This window comes from Babylonia areolata, chromosome 18, assembly GCF_041734735.1.
Source record: "Babylonia areolata isolate BAREFJ2019XMU chromosome 18, ASM4173473v1, whole genome shotgun sequence".
Classification (NCBI taxonomy): Eukaryota; Metazoa; Mollusca; class Gastropoda; order Neogastropoda; family Buccinidae; genus Babylonia; species Babylonia areolata.
Genome location: NC_134893.1, coordinates 11,824,539 through 11,844,538, shown reverse-complemented (window position 1 = coordinate 11,844,538; position 20,000 = coordinate 11,824,539). Strand labels below are relative to the sequence as shown.

General features: G+C 44.6%; 1 protein-coding gene across 5 annotated transcripts in view; it reads left to right on the top strand.

The window, feature by feature from the left end:
• Window positions 1-18,074: 18,074 nt before the first annotated feature.
• The window catches only part of LOC143292449 (uncharacterized), a 104,351-nt gene continuing 102,425 nt past the window's right edge, over window positions 18,075-20,000 (top strand). For 3 of the 5 annotated variants that reach the window (XM_076602733.1, XM_076602736.1, XM_076602732.1), the window contains exon 1: window positions 18,075-18,224. In XM_076602733.1, the coding sequence (XP_076458848.1) occupies window positions 18,214-18,224 (11 nt within the window). In that variant the 5' untranslated portion in view covers window positions 18,075-18,213. Of the gene's footprint in view, window positions 18,674-20,000 lie in introns of all 5 variants that reach the window. The other 2 variants (XM_076602734.1, XM_076602735.1) reach the window with 2 other exon arrangements.

The window sequence follows — 20,000 nt, the reverse complement described above, 5'->3', positions numbered from 1 at the left end:
CCAAAGCCACGGTGATATAAATCACTCACAGTGTTTTATGGCTCTGACGAACGGAACAATTTTCACCTTTTATCCTCCAGTCAGGCTTTTTTCATCATGTTGGACATAGGTAGCCGATCTTCTACAGCCCGCTTTGGTGTAGTATGTGGGGAGTGGTAGTGCGTACCTGCCTGCCTGACTCTCTCTCAGCTGTGTGTGTGTGTGTGTGTGTGTGTGTGGCTTATGTGATGAATTTGTTTGCTGGTTGCTAGCCTGATTTTGGCAATTAATAGTTATTTTGCATGCTGTCCTTGTTCATGATGACGACGATGATGATGATGATGATGGACTCTAAGAACTTTTTCTTTCTGTCTGTCTGTCTGTCATTTTTTCCACCCTTCCTGTCTTCATTCTCTCCTTCTCACTATATTTTCTTCTTTCTTTCCTTTCTCTTTTTTCTCTTCTTTTTGTTTTTACATCTTTTATCAGATGATTGCAGACAGCAAGGTGAGGAAGATAGTGGCTGATTTATGACCGAGGGCACGGCAGAAGGACCGCCAGTGCCCATTCTGACTGGGTTCAGCTGTCAGCTGGTTCGGGGTTATAAACCCAGTGTGCATCGTGCAAGGTAGGTACATCCTGGTTGACGATGGTCATAAAAACCAGTGTCAGTTTCACGGAAGCGTCAAAGCGTACGGAACTGAACCCGCATCTGCTTTAAAACAACGTGTGAGGGAAACAAAATGAGATGAATGAAAGAAATTAGGATGCCCTGGGTTTAGTATAGTACAGTTTCTAAAGGGAAAGGATTATCTCTGTCGCTGTCTATGAGTATGTATGTGTGTATGTTTGTATGTCTCTGTCCGTCTGTCTCTGTCTCACTCTCCTTATATACACATACATACACATACACATACCCATCTCTCTCTCTCTCTCTCTCTCTATATATATATATATATATATATATATATACATGTGTGTGTGTGTGTGTGTGTGTGTGTGTGTGTGTGTGTGTACTCTCTGCCACATTTCCATCCCTTACTTAATTATCAAGATCCGTATCCCTTTCTCGGAGACACTTAATCTCCTCTTTCTCTTCACGCCCCGTCCTCTTCTCTCTCTCTCTTCCTCCATCTCTCTCCATCTCTCCTTCACAACCCCACCCCTCACCTCTATTTCTGTTCCCTCGTCTTCTTCATAAAACTGGTGTAACTTTCAGCCAAGGCAAACAGTAACTGCAGGGCTTTGTACTTCAACGGACTGGAGGTGATAAGGAAACAGAAGCACTGCGCTGTGGAGGCGAGGTGTGGAGGGGGGTCGGGGGGCGGGGGGGGGTACTTTTTACTAGCGTTAGAGAGGGTTACTGTGCCCTTCTACAAACTCTGACGGCGCTGGCCTTATATTAACTCACTCAGTACGGCCAGTCCTCTCTTCTCCTCTACACAGACCCCTCGGATGTCCAGTGGGTGTCTGAATGACCCAACCTTTAGCTTCCGTCGTCAGAATTGTGGTATTCTTTGTCAACATTCACCTCTTCAGTATAAGAGCCTTCCGCTTGCAATATTTTGATGATGGTAATTGGGGTGAAACGCTATTAACGTCGTCTCTTTCGCCGTTCGTATGGAGAGAGTTAAACGTACTTGAATGGGTGTATAAACACCTGCTGCAATGGATCCCGCGCAGAGTTATCTCCAAATCAAGACACCGCTGGGCATGTGAAAAAAAAAAAAAATCTTACTGCACAGTTCGCTGCGTGTTGACGACTGAGGTGAAGGCCGTAATCCCTGGTGTTGGCCGTATCACGTTGCACTGAGGCTCTTCATCAGCCACAGCAGGGCCTGAATGTGTTGTACATACTCACTGCAATCACTCGCCGTGAAAAGCTGCAGTTGCACGGAGTAGGGGAAGGAGTGGCAGGGTAGGGAAGGGTGAGGAGTGAGACTGAGAGAGGGGGGAGACAGAGGTGGGGGAGGGTAGATAAAGAAAGAAAGAAAGTTATAAGAAGAGGGGGTGGGAGAAGTGTGAGGGTTGGGGAAGAGGATATCAGGTGTTGAAGCGAACAATACTGAGTTGCTATGCCATAGGCCACACTAATCCCTGTTTCTATTCTTCTCCCTGTCTCTATGGAAATACTAAATCAGAACACCTTATGGGCATCAACAGGGTGACAAAATACAACAAAATATTTTTCATATTCAAACGCTTGGTGGGTTAACTAAAAAAATAACAACAACAAATATTGTTGCAACCCGAAAAATACTTATCTGATCTTGCTACTGACCAAAGTTAAACAGGCTTTTATTAAGCTCCACTGTGATGTTAATGGAAAGGAAGTGAACCAGGGTTATCGTTATTTGGGAAAATTGACCTGGTGGACAATCTCTGAGAACAAGGGGCCACAGGCCGACCTGTTACCTGAGGTGTGGTCCCAGTGTTGGCAGGGTCACATTGCTCTGAGGATCTTTATCAACTCGAAAAGATTTGGACTGGTTGTACCGTTTACTATACTATAAGCCAAGTAACCGACCCAACGCTCAGTTTATATCACAGATTGGTATAAGCTTACACAGCTTGGCCAACAGCAAAATTAGAGCTGTATGATCATTGATTTCTCATTGCAGTGGGAAATCATTTACAGTTTAGTCTTTTGTAAAGGACTGTGACTCTCAAACTAGGAGGCAAGATTGCACTGGCTTTTAGTGTTACAGCCTTGGGGGCAAGTTGGCCCTTGGGAACCATCCAAACGCCGACTATCCTGAACCCTCTTGGCCGAGAGAGTGGGTATCTAACTTGGGCAAGACACTCTCCACAATAATCAAATTCTAGCCCAGATAGTTGGGACAGCAGTTGCCTCTTCTGCTGTTCTTTGGTTGTCTCACTGGTGTCATAGTTTGTCTGTGTGTGAGTAGTATATCATGCCTGACTTCTGGTTTTTTCTTTTCTTCTTTCTTTCTTTAATTTTTTGTTCTATCTCCCCTTGTAACATTTGTTTCCCCAAGTGTGCGAGTGTGTATGTGATTCTGTTTGTGGTCGATGGATTATCCCCCCCTCCCACCCCCTTACCTTCCTTCCTTTTAAAGTTTTCTGTCTTTATTTTTTTTTTAAATAGTACTTAATTCTTTTTCTCTTTTTCTTGTACTTGATAATTGCGAATTTGTGCGTGTTTTTTGTTTTCTTGTTGTTGTTGTTTTTTGTTTTTGTTTTTGTGTGTGTGTGTGTGTGTGTGTGTGTGTGTGTGTGTGTGTGTGTGTTTCCTTCTTTTTTTCTCTCTTTGCCCAGGGCTGGGTGGAAAAAAGCATGTGTACTTGCTTATCTCATTACCCTGGTGAAATAACATTTCGTTTCGTTTCGTTTCGTTTCTGAAAGTCATGGTCGGACTCGACTGACTATCATAAAAACTGAGAGAGTGACTGGCAATGCTGATCGCCACATTAGTCCCCTTCGCTCTCATTTCTCTCTGTCTCTACCGGTGTCTTTATCCTTCTTGCTCTCTGTCTGTGCGTGCACGCATGTCTGTGTCTGTGTCTGTGTCTGTGTCTGATTGAGTTATCAAGAGAGACGGAGAAAATGAGGGGCCAAACGCACAAAGTGAGAAAGACAGAGTAACACAAGGGGCATAGATAGATAGATAGATTGACAGACAGACAGGCAGACGGACAGTCACATAGAAGCACACAGTCAGTCAGACTGACAGAGACAGAGAAGCCTCACAGATAACACGTTGTTAGCTCAGGCCGCCTTCTGCAGTCACAGTGAAGCCGGTAGCACCTGACACCACAGTGGATTTGTATGGTATTTCAAAACACAAAAGGCCATTGCAGACTCATCATCCCTAAATACCCTCCAGTTGAATTCTCTCAGATCCAGTTTCTTCTCCTGGCCTTTGTCCCCCTTTGAGTGGGATCAGCTCTGATATCTCGCATGGGATTCCTTTTGTCGTAGAAACCATTTGTCAGGACATGTCATGCCACCCGAGGCCGCAGCTCCAGTGTTCATGAACAACCTGAACTGGGAGAAAGGGGGAAGGTTCAAGATAATCTTTTGTTTGTATTTGTTGTTGTTTTTCATGGCATAATAAAATAAAAAAAAAGTAATTTCCACAGCATGGCTATATACATCTAGAAAGAAAACGTGCAATAGAGACTAAAGACACTGGCACACCATGCATTCTACTTTTCTGTCTGTCATTGCCTGTCTCTGTGTGTCTCTCTGATATATATATATATATATATATATATATATATATATATATAGAGAGAGAGAGAGAGAGAGAGAGAGAGAGAGAGAAGTTCATTTATCTGCATATCTTCCAGTATTGTGCACTGTTTTCTACTCTTGAATTTGACAGAAGATTCAAAAGACAATTAAGTGCAAGACTGAGAGCAAACAAAAAAAATATGATAAAACTCTCGAGTCGAAAATAATTGCGGATCCAAAATGAATAGGTAATGCACTGAAGACTGGACGTAAACGATTGTTAATAAACAGGCACTAAAGAGGTAGAGGTCATTTGATATTCACTTCGTTGAGACGTTTGGGAGGTGGGGGAGGGGCGTGTCTGGTATTTGAACCCAGGACCTCTCGCATCCCAGGCGAAATCATAGCCCTAGACCAACGAGCCAACTGGTATGCGTGATGTTCATTAAAGATTTCTCTTGATTAACTTCCGGTTGTTGTAGGAGGCTGAAACTGCACATGTATAATAATAATACATATCTCAAAGGTTCACGTGGTAATTTGTATTTCTGAACTCATAACAGTTTCTCTTTTACAGGTCCTATGGTGGAGTAAGGTGTCATGGCCTAGAGGTAACGCGTCCGCCTAGGAAGCGAGAGACTCTGAGCGCATTGGTTCGAATCCCGGCACAGTCGCCAGCATTTTCTCCCCCTCCACTAGACCTTGAGTGGTGATCTGGACGCTAGTCATTCGGATGAGGCGATTAACAGAGGTCCCGTGTGCAGCATGCACTTAACGCACGTAAAAGAACCCACGGCAACAAAGGGGTTGTCCCTGGCAAAATTCTGTAGAAAAATCTACTTCGATGGGAAAATACATTTTTTTTAAATGCAGGCAGGAAAAAAATGATAATAATGGGTGGCGCTTTCGGTGTAGCGACGCGTTCTCCCTGGGGAGAGCAGCTCGAATTTCACACAGAGAAATCTGTAGTGACAAAAGAGAGTAATACAATACAGTAATGGAGCCATTTGAATGCAGAGCGGTCATCACGTTTCTGTACTTGAGAGACCGCATACCAAGAGAGACGTTCGATGAGATGAAAGAAACTTAGGGGAGGATACCCCATCGTGTGACGTAGTCAAGCACTGGCATCATCAGTTCAAGTGTGGTCGGACATCGTTGGAAACGGCTCCCAAATCCAGGCGACCACAGTCCGCCATTGATGAAGACACCATCCGGGAAGCGGAGGTCGCCATTTTGGAGGATCGCTGCATGACCGTTCGCCATTTAGCCTGAGATGTCAAGATCAGTGTGGGGTCTGTGGAAAAAAAATCATCCATGACCATTTGCACGTGCCGAAGTTGTCTGCACGATGGATTTCCCGGTTGCTCACTCCTTTACAGAAGCAGGAACGAGTCATGAGCTCCAAGGCTCTTTTGACCATATGCCAAGACAACCAGGACTTCTTCGACAGACTCATCACGCAGGACGAAACATGGGTCCATTACTATGATCCAGAGACTAAAGCCCAGTCGAATCAATGGAAGCATTTTGACTCACCACCAACGAAGAAAGCACGTGTCCAACCCTCGGCGGGCAAGGTCATACTCAGGTCTTTTGGGACCAGCACGGAGCAGTGATGATGGATTTCCTGGCAAAGGGTACCACAATTACTGGGACATACTACGCTTTATTGCTGCAGAAATTGCGGGAGAAAATCAAAACCGATCGAGAGATGTGACATGCTGACCAAAGGTGTCTGCCTCCTACAAGACAACGCCCCGGTGCATGTTGCCCAGACGGAAGCACGGTCCTGCGGCTATGGAACCCTTCCTCACGCCTCTTACTCTCCCGACTTTGCACCATCTGATTTCCGCCTCTTTCCAACCATGAAATCGTTTTTCCAGGGCAAGCGCTTCCCAGACGATGAAACGCTTTTTTCCGAGGTCAAGTCGTGGCTTCTGGCGCAACCTGCATACTTCTGCAGGCAAGGTCTTCACAGCTGTATAAAGCGACAGGAAAAGTGTGTCGCCCTCAGTGGTACCTATGTAAAGAAAGACTAATAACAGTGCCAAGTTTCGTTCCTCTTTGTCCATTTCAGTGTAATATCATCATCTTAGATTAACAGACTATAAATAAATAAACGAACGATCTTTGTCCATGAAATGTGGGTAAGGGGAAAATCTTTAATGAACATCACACGTAGCATGCAGAGATAAGATCAATCTGTATAGAGTGGAAGGCTACACCACACTGCCCTAACACAGCACACAGGGACTACATACAGGCTACTCAGTTTTAAGACCCCAGCCATGGGAACTATTGTCACCTGTTATGTTCCATTCTAGCAAGTTTCACCACGCTGACGTTGGGTAGATCTCGAACATAATGAACGGACTTCGCTGGGGGCGCTCTGTATTGGGGCGGAGTGGAGTTCAGTTTGGGGCCAAGGGGGTCGTGGGGGTATTTCTAGGTTATTTTCCCGTACCTCTTTGGCCCAGCGGCAAACAGCCCATGTGATCGGGCTGGTTCAAAGGATCTCAGGCTGCACGCTGGAGGTGACAAGAAGACTGGAGCACTGCAGTGGGGTAATAATTACACTTCAAAACGGTGCCTTGGACAGACTTGGACCAAACAAAACGCACGTCAGCTGAAATGGATCCCGTAGATATGTATCTCTTTGAACCAGGCGGCCCATGCAACACAAGTGAACAACCTTGCAGCTCAACTCGTCTGACAGGTGTAGGCCTTACAGTGCTGGTCGTATCACATTGCACTGAGGATCTTTATCAGACCAACCTGCTTTGGATGAGTTGTTCTCTATGCACTCGGCGTGAAAAGTGACAGACGGGGGTGAGAGGGGGGAGGACAGGACGGAGGGGGCGGAGAGCTCGAGGGAGTGATAGACATGAGGGAGTGAGGGGCTGACAGAGAAGCTGGGGTATCAGTTGTTGTTAAGTCAGAGTGTGGTGAAGTAATGCTGACAATCCTATAGGCCAGATTTATGTACGTTCCTGTCATTACCTCTGTCTCTGTGCCTGTTTCTCGATATGTTTCTTCTTCTGTGTCTCTCTCTCTCTCTGTGTGTGTGTGTGTGTGTGTGTGTGTGAGAGAGAGAGAGAGAGAGAGAGATTCAGTTTCAGTTTGAGTTTCAGTTTCCTCAAGGATGCATCACTGCATACGCTACACCACATCTTCTATATATTTATGTACCTATGAAAGTGGATTTCTTCTACAGAATTTTTCCCGAGGACAACGCTTTTGTTGGTAATCGTTTTTTTCAGTGCACCAAGTGCGTGCTGCACACAGGACCTCGGCTTATTGTTACATCCGAATGATTAGACACTAAGTTTTGATTTTCCAGTCAAATGTAGGAGAAAGGGCGAGAGCAGGAATCGAACCCAGACTCTCACGGACACTGTATTGGCAGATAAACGTCTTGACCATTTCGCTACCTTCCTCTCAGAGAGATACAGAGACAGACATATCAAGAGAGAGAGAGAGAGAGAGAGAGAGAGAAGGTGATATCAAGAGAGAGAGAGAACAATGCAGAGACTCAGAGACAGACAGGCCTCACAAATTTCCAAGCTGCAAACCCAGGCTTCCTTCTGCAGTCACAGTTCAGCAGCACTTGACACCACAGTTAGATCTGTACTGTATTTCAAAAACACAAATGACAGCTGCAAACCCGTCATTCCTAAAATAAACACCCGCCGGTTAAATTCTCTCAGATCCAGTTTCTCCCCGTCGCCACTGTCCCCCTTTGTGTGGGATCAGCACTGATATCTCACCTGTCTTAGAAACCATTTGTCAGCACATGTCACGTCACCCGAGACAGAGAACCAGTGTTCAGAAGGCTTCATGACCTGTCTAAAGTGGGTTTACAGTCACTGATGCTACGGGGTTAACGTCAACACCCACCGTAGGTGGTACGGCCGAAGAGCCAATAACTGCACGGGCGTGGGGCCCTTTGATACAGCCGGCTTGAATAACCACCCAGCACATGGGAGCAAAAGGGATGGGGAGCAGGGAGGGAGGGAGGGAAGGAGGGGGCTACTGCCCCACTCTACACTGACACTAAGAGAACGAGAATATATTATGATGGAAGCGTGCAGTGAGAACTGCAAATTTTAATTTTGGTTCCTGGGCTTTGAAATAAATATGTTCAAAGTGAGAACCCGGTGTGATGTTCCGCCCCCATGTTAACGCCATTCAGAAGGCATGATTTGATTTCATTTGGGAGTTAGCATAGCAAGACTCCAACCCTTACCCTGAAACGACTCCACGCCTGTCAGATTAAAACTCTATCAGTTTGATTAGACAGCATAAACTGGTATATTACTGGTGAAGAAACAGCCTGGGGTTACTTTTGGGAAGCCCCCAACTCGCTCCAGTCATAAAAAAGCACACTCTGTGATGACTCAGTGTGGACTGGTATCATTTCAACTCCAAGAATCAATCAGATGCAATTCCAAACTGCATGAACACGAGTGGAGCGTTTTCAGGGCAGTACTACTACCCTCCCTTGGAGTCTTTTCCGGATAAAGGTTTGAGTTATTCCAGTTCTGCCCTAAAAAGATTTGATTTTTATCCCCCCAAAAAACACAACAAAAAAACCTGAAGCATATAACACGCTTTTGTTTTTAAATTTGAAATATTCCTTTGGGAAACTGGGTAGGAGTTAATATGGGACATGGGGTGGTGTAAATAAAATGGCCTGAAATAACTCAGTGGGAAGTATTGTTTGGCCGACTCCAGTGGAGTCAAAACAGTGCTTGCAGTCATTTCCAGGCGTCACCCTGTATTCAACCAACTGAGCTACGCTTCAGAGAAAAAAAAAAAGAAAGAAAGAAAGATCACCGTACACTCGAAATACGTGACTGCATTTCTGTGTCAAATTTGACTTTGTCTTCGTAAGATGTTGAAAACTATAAACGGAATGTTTACAATAATTATGGTTTTGATAAGATAACAGTTGAGAGAGAGAGAAGGGAAGAGAGAGAGAGAATGGAAGGGAGGTATGGGGATATTCCCATGAACAAGTGACATTTTTTATGTGTCCGTGACAGCTCCTTCTCCTTGAAATGTGATGCTCTCGCTGATCATAATTGCCTGTAACTGCTCGCTCTGGCGTAAAATGCTTGCTGTAGCATAAACTTTAATCATTGCTGTGAATGTTACCGGTGGGTATTATTCGGGTTTACCTACCATGATGTGCGTGTCTCGTTCTTATTGTCGTTACCATTTTAATGTGTCATTATGACATGCCATTTCCACAGCAGGATTCTACATTGTTGATAATTTTGTGCCGAATTTCGTCTTGTATTGCATGATTTTCCATGAAAAGAGAAAGGAAGAAGGAAGGAAGGAAGGAAGGAAAGAAAAACATACAAAGGAAACCCTATTTTTTAATGGGTAAAAGGGACAGCGAAACGGAGAAAAATGGAAAGAACGCAAATATGAGTAAATAAAGCAAAAAAGGAAATCAACAAGAAGCAAATAGATTTTTTTAAAATAATATATATTTTTTATCACACACACACACACATACACACGCACACACACACACACACACACACACACACACACAGAGAGAGAGAGAGAGCGACAATGTGTCCTCTTTTAAAAGTTGCACTCCCAGAAAGGAAATTGACTGTGCGTACACAGTGCCAGAGATTGAAGATACTGTCACATCATGCTCTCTCTCTCTCTCTCTCTCTCTCTCTCTCTCTCTCTCTCTCTCTCCTACTAAATCACATAATACAGATGAGAAACTTGGGGGGAAAATTCACAACAAAGCAAAATGTTCTGGCTATCTTTTCATGATTATCATTAATTGACACAAATTTCTTTCCCCACAATCGGACTTTGATACAAAAAAAAAAAAAAAAAAAAAATGTCACCCACAAAATCTTCTCTCTTTCTTTTATTGGCGAGAAATGAAGGATGGAGCTTGTTCTGACGCCTATAATCACGAGGTTACTCTGTGCATTGTCGACAAGCTATGTGCGCCATTGAACCCGAAAAGACTCCAGACACTTGCACAGACAGATGGGGACGAGCATGGCGGGGAGTCCGGGCTGCGGTATGTAATGGCCATGATCCTCTTGCCATGAGGTCTGTGTCCTGTCAGCTGCACGGAGGTAAACAGGGGAAGCCATTGTGATATCGGGTTTTCAGATTTCGGACTGTTTTTAACTTTATCTATGGAGATGTTTTTAATGTTTACTTCTCTGTGTTTCTGTGTGTGCTTTAAGTGTTTCTGTCTCTGTCTCCTTTTTCCTCTTCATCTCTCTCACTCTCGCTGTCCCGTATCTCTCTCTCTCTCTCTCTCTCTCTCTCTCTCTCTCTCTCTCTCTCTCTCTCCGTGTGTGTGTGTGTGTGTGTGTGTGTGTGTCTGTCCATTAGAACATGAAAGACGCGTGTCAATGAAGTTGAAATAATTATCTCTTCTGATATTTGACACAAACGGGTCCTTGTGCTGAAAGTGATATGTCTCTGACTTTCTCCAAAAGCATGTTTAAAATGTTGATTCTGTCGGTTTATCTGTAAAGTAAAAAGACACATGTACTGGCCTTTGCCAGTGTGACCATCCCGCCCACCATTTGTTTACATACTGGATATATTTCCCATACTTTAATTCGTTAATTTATTCATCAATTTATTCATTCATTTACCAATTAATTCATTTTTTTGTAATCTATTTTCTTCGTAATCTGGATGTGATAGATAAAGTGGAATGGCTAATGTCAACATTGTCGTTTTGGTTTGTTTTATTTAAGTGAATGCCAGGGACTATACAAAATGTGCCAGATTATGGAAGAACAGTCCGAATTTAATGCAGAGAAATCTGCTGTTAATGAAATGTAATACAGTACAACACAATGAATCATGGTGCAATACAATTCAATGCAGTAGAATACGGATAGAATGAAATAGCAAACAACACAATAGAAAACAATACAATGCAATACAATACAATACAATACAAGACAATAGAGTGCAGTGCAGTGCAAAAGCCAAGGTAAGACAAGGCAAGGAAATGCAATTGTGTCCTGTAAGAAAAAAAAAGGAGAAAGGCTCTATATATGCCATGGGCCTAAATCAGACCGCCCATCTGTACGCTTTTTTCTGAACTGGGCGAAGGGTGCGGTGTAGACGGTTTCAAAGACTTGCCGTTTCCTGCACGTCTTTTGCCTTTCCAGATCCAAAGATCCCGGGCTCCTGGCCAGCTTTATCAAGCCATGCCGCCGTGGTGGTGCCAACACTCATTTTCTTTTCAATGGCTGTCAACACTGTGCCGGTGATGAGTTTAATTGCCCCTTCATCATTGTGTTTGTGTGCGTGTAGATCGTGTGTTTGAGTGTGTGTGTCTGTGCGTGTGTCTGTGCTTGTGTGTGTGTGTGCTGTGTGTGTGTGTGTGTGTGTGTGTGCCTGCGCGCACACGTCACGTCCAGACTTCAAGGCAATTGCGTCCATGATGTAAGCAGCAGCTGCAAAAACAGCATTGACCACCCCACCAACAACAACAACAATAGCAACAGCACTTATCTGTAGCTCAATAAAACGTGCACATTCGATAAATAAAACAACACACACACACACACACACACAGAGCAGAAAGGTCAACGCGCTTCACCGTGGCTAAAACGGGTTCCTTGACTTCCGAAAGTCAAGCAACATAACAGAGTGCACGCAGACCCGCTCTGTCTTCATGTTCTCACGAGTGCCCTGAAAATAATAGTGCAAGAAAAGGAGTGTCAGGCCAGTGATAGTGCTGTTTGTCACGTGCATGTGAGCTGAAATATTCAAGTGGTCTAGAAACCTGTGGGCAAAGAGCTCTCGCGAACAGCGTAGTTTCTTCACGTTCACGAGATAATGGCTGTCGACTGATAAATCCGGGTCATTTGACTTGATTTTGACTAGACTTTCCGAAATTAAACTAGCAGCGGACCTGCTGTGTGTATATTGGACATGTTTCCAGCTGACGTACTTTGGTATTCTTTATTCCTTTTTTGGGTTTTGTTTAAATCTTTCTTTCTTTCTTTCTTTTTTTGTGTGTTGTTGTTGTTTACTTTTTTTCGGTCACGGTTTTTCCATGTGTGCTAGACACGGGTCAGATTCCAGGAGCTGTCATTTGTGGTGTGATGGGTATAGACTGCATGATCTGATTGGATCTGTCAGCCATCTTGTCAAATGTCAATCAGCAGCTGGCCCATCACACAACTGTTGCACTGAGTCGCTACTTCGTGTTGTTTTTTGTTTTTTTTTAATACTGTATGCTCGCACTCCCGTGTGTGTGTGTGTGTGTGTGTGTGTGTGTGTGTGTGTGTTTTAGGGAATGTTTGTGTGTGTGCGTGCGAGTGCGTGTGCAGCCACGATGGGTGTGTGTGTACGTGTGTGTGTGTGTGTGTGTGTGACCATTCCGCTTTAGGAAAAAGGAGTGAAACTTTAGTTGCTAAAGGAGTAGGAAGACGATCAAGTTCCTTCATAAGTTTGATGAAAATTATCTTCTGCATGTGAACTACAAGGTAGTTGGTCGAAGTGAGATTTTGTATTGAAATGCTGACATATTGTCAGCGCCAGGCGAAACCCAAGAACTTGTTGCTGTAGTGAGGCATGTCAGCCTATTGCAGATGATCACCAGCATTATATTAGCAAGAAGACAGCTGATGGACGACTGACAATCTCCAGACACGCGGGGAAGATAGCAGATGGTCGCAGACATTCACCAGATGTGCTGGATCTCGATAGTGAAGGACGAGAGACGTGTAAGAGTTGTTTTTGTTTTTGGTTGTTTTTTTCAGTTGCGTAATATTGAACAGTTTGCGGAGTGGATCCAAATGCCACACAAAAGTTTCTGATAAGATATATGATAAACGAGCAAACACGTTTTCGACAACAACAATATGCATTGTGATATATGTATGCACACACACACACACACACACACACATATATATATATATATATATATATGTGTGTGTGTGTGTGTGTGTGTGTGTGTGTGTGTGTGTGTGTGTGTTCTTACTTAAATGGTATAATCGTTTTTATGCGAGAGGTTTTGCGTGTAAGATTGGATGGGGAGAGAGAGAGAGGGGGGGGAGGGTGCGGAAAAAAACAAGCATAGATTTGTTGTCGTTTTTGTTGAACAAAATTTAGATTTTCTCTGCTTTCAACAATTTTCACCCTCGTAATACGCTACTAATACCGTCATTTCTGTAATAAATATTATAAATTAAAAAAAATCCCAAAAAAACAGCAACAAAAAAATCTCTCAACAGCTTAGGTTGGTGCCGTTTATTGCTCCTCTCTTCAGAAAACGCGTTCTCTAATCACAACAAAGGCAAAATCTTTGGCCGGGCTGGGCAACCCAGGAAACTATACGGAAATAGGGTCAAAACCAAGGCGCATGCGCACTGGGATGACACTCCATTCGGGCCCTAAAAAGGCGCTGTTTCCTGGCCTGGTGCAAGTCATTTCTGCTCCAGAGAATGCCGTGATAACAGGTGCTGAAGATGTTGGTGCTGCCGCCAGCTTATTTTGTGGTATTGAACGAGTGTGTGTTTGTGTTGTAGTAGTAGTAGTAGCAGCAGCAGCAGCAGCAGTAATAGTAGTAGTACTGCTGTTGCTGCTGCTGCTGTTACTACTACTACTACTACTACTACTGCCTATGCCACTGCACATACAAAGAAAGCCGGAGACAGACAGAATGCATGCATTTGTCTGATATCACTTGGAGTGAAAAGATGCAAAATTAAAGACTGCTACTTCCACCACTGCAATTTCTGCTGCTACTGCTGTTCCTACATTGATTAACACATTCCTCCAATATCACCTGGAGTAGAAAGAGCACTATAACTACTATATATTCTGCTGCGGCAGCAGCTGCTGCTGCAACTACCTCCGCTCTTCACAGACACACACACACACACACACACACACACACACACACACACACACACACACATATATATATATATATATATGTGTGTGTGTGTGTGTGTGTGCGCGCGCACGCATGCATGCAAACATACACACGCAAACACACACTGGCAAACTTTAAAAAATGAAAAACAGAAACTATAGCCCACCTCTTGTCTGTTTTTCACTACAATTGTCTGATTCTGCCTGCCTGTCTGTCTATGTCTTTGTGTCTTTCGGTCTCTGTCTCTGTCTGTCTGTCTGCCTGTCTCTCTCTCAACATCTACCTATGCAAATGTGGATAGAAAGGCATTTGTCAACTCACAACGCACAATGTGTGTGTGTGTGTGTGTGTGTGTGTGTGTGTGTGCTGGATGGGAGGTCGGAGGGGGGGGGGGGGGGGGGGGGCAGGGTAGGGGTGATGGGGACAATGGGACACTGAGGAATACCGCTCTCTCCACAAAAGGACTGAACCGAAATAAGACGTGAACCCCCTGCTCAACGCTTCAGTGCCTCACGTGACTCAGAATGGAAGGTCTGACGAGAGAGAACCGTCATCCTCCCTCCCCACCCCCTCCACCCCAACCCCCTAGACCCTGTTAATGCGCCCAGGTCAGCCTGTAAGTCGCCCAGTATGTCTCCTTTCTGAACCCTTCATCTCTCCTTCCTCTCTGGCTTTCTCTCTATCTGCGTAGGTGCATGTGCGTGAAGGCGCGCACATGCGCGTCTATATGTGTGCGTGTGTGTGTGCGTGTGTGTGTGTATGTATGTGTGCATGTGTGCGCGTGCGTGCGTGTGTGTGTGTGTGTGTGTGTAGCAGTATCACCCAGATGGAGAGGTCCTTTTCATCTCTAGTCGGTGGACAGTCACTATTTACAATGTTGTTTCCTTTCTTTCTTTTTATTTTCTTTTTAATCTCTCTCTCTCTCTCTCTCTCTCTCTCTCTCTCCAACCTCCCACCCGTCTTGCTCGCAAAAAGTGAGAAAACAACAACAACAAAACTGACCAAACAAACCTGACTATCATTTTAAAGAACTGGAATGGAGAATAGAAGGACATTTTCAATCTATCCAGGAAAAACAAAAACGAAAAACAAAATACACCGTACCACCTATTATGATTTTAATTACAAGAAAACCAGACTGTGGACAAAACAAAACAAACAAATACGCACGCATTTTTCGATTTGTGTTTCCTTGTCCGCAACATCTGATGGAAGTGTTTTCACCTTAACTTATATATATATATATATATATATATATATATATATATATATATATATATATATATATATATATAATGATAAATAAATAGATAAAACTGGCGGGATAAAAACAATAAGAAAAAAAACCCAACTGAACAAACCAACCGAAGTGTTGAAGGTTAAAGTTGTTTCTTCAAACGCCACACTGCATTGCCATGCTTTCTGTGGGATAATGTCCTCGGTACCAATGCCAAAACGACACAAAAAGCCACACCGCCACCACCACCACTACCACCACTACCACGTCATTGTAGCCACAGAAGGAAGGAGGCTCTATGGTGGAATTCTATACATGCAAAAAAAAAAGTTGCTGACTGCATGAAAATGGCCCTCGTGGGTTTTCTTTCTTTTTCCCTTCTTTTATTTCTTTTCTTGTGGGTGCGTTTCAAGTTCACTATGGGGAATGGTGGGGAGGGGGGGGGGGGGCGGGGCAGAGGGAGAGGTGTGTGTGTATGCGTGTGTGTGTGTAGGGGGTGGGGTGTTGAGGTGGAGAGGGTGGAGGGCGTCAGGCGTCCATAGAAGAACAGACTGAAGCGCTGGTTAGTTTCTATTCCATCCTCTTCTATCACAGTCTGCCCGGGCACGAATGTGAGTGCACGCGCGTACGTGTGTGTCTGTATGTGTGGGTGTGTGTAGTTGAAGGAATGGGGTGAGGAGAAGAGTAGACAGGCGTGCTGAAGTGTGTGTGTGTGTGTGTGTGTGTGTGTGTGTGTGTGTGTGTGTGTGTGTGCGTGCATTCGTGCGTGCGTGCGTACTCAGGTTGCCTGCAGAGGCGCGTGCACACAAAGGGGTGATGATGAATCTGTCTGTCAGGGAGGTTTGGGTGGGGGGGTTAGTTTGGAGTGTGGGTGGAATAGACCAGAAGGGGGACGTACGAATACGGTCGACTGGTGATGCGTCACCCAGTATAATGCTGCTCAGCACCCTGAGAAGCTGTCTGTCCTTGGAATCACGCTAGATACATCTTAAACGTTTTTGTTTTTTGTTTTTTTGTGTTGTTTTTTTCATCCCTGGCGTACCAGCCAAAGTCGTTGACACTGACGTTTCCTACTGTGAGTCTTTTACTGCCCTGTGTGAAGAGGCGCAGTAGAGATGTAAGTCCTGAGTTCCGCACATGAAAGTCTGGGCGTCAGAAGAGGCGGTGAGAGAGGCAAGGGGAAGGAGGGGGGGGGGAGGCATGTGAGTGGGGGAGGGGGGAGGGTGCGAGGGTGGAGGCTAGTGAGGAACGTAACTTGATGTGTGCGTGCGCGCGCGTGTGTGTATATCACTGAATTGTAAGAAAACGCCAGTGGAAAAACATAGATGATAATAGCGAAAGAGAGAGAGAGAGAGCAACTCATTTCACATTCCTATGGCCTCCTTAATGAAGCGGAATTTTGCTCCTTAGAACCGACTGGCCATTTTCCCGGGGAAATATTCTTCGTTTTAGTGCTTTCTGTAGAAAGGAAACCTCGGTAGAGTGGATGCTCTGTTTGCTGTTTAATGTTTACGTCTTTTCATTTGAGTTATATCACAGACGTAGTGATGCCGTATGTTGGTGTGTGTGTGTGTGTGTGTGCGTGCGTACAGGCGCGCGCGCGTATAGTGTGTGTGTGTGTGTGTGTGTGTGTGTGTGACTGTGTGAGTTTGTGCGTCTGTGTATGTGTGTATATCAGTGCCGTGTGTTAGTGTGTCAGTGTGTGTGTGTGTTGGGGCGTGGGGGGTGGTGGTCAGTGAAAGGCTTTTCTTCTCTTAAATTAACTTGAAACGATCACCACTGGCGGAAAAAGTTGGTGGGGCATAACAAAGACAGGATTAATTAGAACAGTGACATCGACATTCCTGAAATAATAAGATACAACAGCGAAGAAAAAAAAATTATCTATAATTATTATATCTGATTTTTTAATTGCTTTCTTTTTTGACAATCATCACGCAGTAAAGAAAAATACGATTCAAACAGGTTTGATACGTCTTGATGTTTACAACTTAATTTTGTGTAAGCATGACACGAATAAACCTTCCAACCAAGTTTTGTAACTCAGTACACTAGAGTGACACCGGTTTCTTTTAAGGGGCGATAGGGCGGGGAGTGGGGGGGTACCCTGTTGAATATCGTGGATCGATCACACGATGCAATCAACAGAGGTTGGCGTATGTACGAAACTGGAATTTTCCGGAATTGTATAGCCCCTTTGTTGTATGGGGTTCTTGTGGATACGAAATGCGTTATGTGGTACATTGCACTTTTTTTTTTTTTTAACTCTCTAGTCTGAAAGAGCAGAACCCGGACCACATAATCGACGTAGTGGATGAGCAAAAGGGCGTGTTCCTGCCCATTCCGGCTTCTGAAGAATTATTGACGACCATGTTGTACTGTTGGGGTCACTACGTGACCAGAATGTTGACACGTGTCTTGGATGTCGCGCTGCCATTTAAAGCAATACTTTCAGCTGACGTTATGCCCGCTCTCACGATGCAAGTTTCTGCTTGTAAACCAGGCAAGACCAATCCTTCTCATAAAACGTGCGCAGTCAGCGGTCGTTTTCAATGCAAACGACAGACTGAAGTGTTGGGGAGGGAGGGGGAGGAGGTGCAGGGAGGGACCGTCCCAACCTCACCCTCCCCAATAGGTGACACGGCGGCACATTTCTAGACTGAAAAAAATGTTACCTGTCCCCCCCTGTCTGCAAAGCGGCGCGAGCGAAATGGACTGAGCCGGGGGGTGGTGGCCACGTGCGGACGGCGGACTGCAAAGGACTGTGTGGGGGGCAGAGGTAGGCAGGCGGCAGTGGGCCACGCCGTGCCGTGAAGGACGGACTGTGTGGGTCTGAGGACTCCGACTGTTCGCTGACAACACTGCACACTGTCTGTTGCGCTTGCAGAGCACGATGGCGCAAAGGTAGAGACTGCTGTCCATGGGGGTGATTGCTTTGCATGCTGCTCTAGCCTACTGCTGCCCTTCAAGCCTGTTCACCGTGGTGGTGTTCTAGCCTACTACCACCACTCGCCACACAACCTGCCGGCGAAGGGCTTTTTCTTTTCTTCGCATGCAACCCGTGTGTCGCGCGCATGTTTACTTTTCCAAAGTTTGTGTGTCGTCTGCTCCCGTCAGTCTGGAGTGAGGGGAAAGTCTGACGACGACTTGGGACAGTGGAGTGGTCTTCCAAGTGGCTGTCTGTCTGTCTGTCTGCACCGGGGACACTTTGTGGGTGTTGATGCACCGAGTGTGGCACCGCTGTTTCATCCGGATAGATCAGTGTCAATCCTCTGCTAATCCTTTTTGTGTGTGTGTGTCTGACTTACGGTGATCCCATTCATCAGTCCATGCTCTGAAGCACTGACTCATAGGTTAGCCGAGGCTTTTGTTCATTTTCTTTGTGTGTTCGTGGGGAAAAAAGTTAATTCCCACTTCGTTAAGTCTTGGTTAGTGTGAACGTTATCATTGACATTGGAAGTCAATTTTATTACCTTTACAATTTATTTAATATGGTTTCTTGCACTGCCCTGTGTTGTTTCGATTTAGTTTGACAGAGTGCATGTTGGCTCGGAAGATTACTTAGGCGCCATCTGTTCCTTTCCATCTTTTGTCAACGGTTTGTTTGGATGTTAAGTATGTGAACGTGATACATCAACACATGTTAGATGAAACCATGTATGCTGGGTAGGCAACGTGTGAGAAGACAGTCCATTCTATCATCAGCATAGCAAGCATCTCAGATGATATGATTTGGCACATTGTCACAAGATTATTAGGGTAATCCGGTAAAGTCCCACTTTAGCATCCTAGATTCAGCTCCATGAATTTAGCCTTATCATTTGTCAGGAAATGTTACTTTGATGTTTTGCTCCTTCACCAGTCCAGATTAAACACAGTCCAGACTTAAGTAACGAGGCTTACAGAACTATGAAGTATTGGTTGACTTATTAGTGTACATATTAACACACACACACACACACACACACACACACACACACACACACACAAGCATGTAGCCATACAAAGCTTCGGGATTGAATGACTGGTGCTTCAGTCCGGCCACGCATCAGTGTTCTTGCAAGTGTACGATTGAACTGGTTAGTAAAGAATAAAATCGACTGGGAAGGATTAGTGCAGTGTTGACTTGACAGGACTTTTAGGACGGGGAGGGGAATCACTATTGGATCTGCTGAGCTCTCCATTTTTCACAGTGAAAAGCTCACAGCATGACACAGCTCTTCAACTTTCCTCTGACTGGAAGGATTGTCAAGCCTTGCCAGCACGGTCTTTTCTTCCCTGGTATTTTCGGCAACAAACTGAAGCTCTACAAAAATTTTTGTTTTCATCGTCATGCTGCAAACTGAAATTTCTAAATTCAAATCATATTAAATAGAATGGAGATTGGCAAGGTATGTTTCAATACTTATGCTGACGAGCTTGGTTTCACGTTGAATGCGTTTTCCCGCTAATGTGTTTATAAGAATCTCATTCAAATGCATCACAATTTAAATTAATTGAGCCACATCGAAAAAAAAGAAAACAAATCTCAACACTTTCACACACGCGCGCGCGTGGGTCTGCATTCTGACTCAAATATATTGCAGGGGAAAAAAAGATGGAAAATCCGTAGCAATCAGTAGCAACTTTGTAGGTTGTAGATCAGATTAATTTTGTTGAGTCAGCAGACAGTCACCTGTG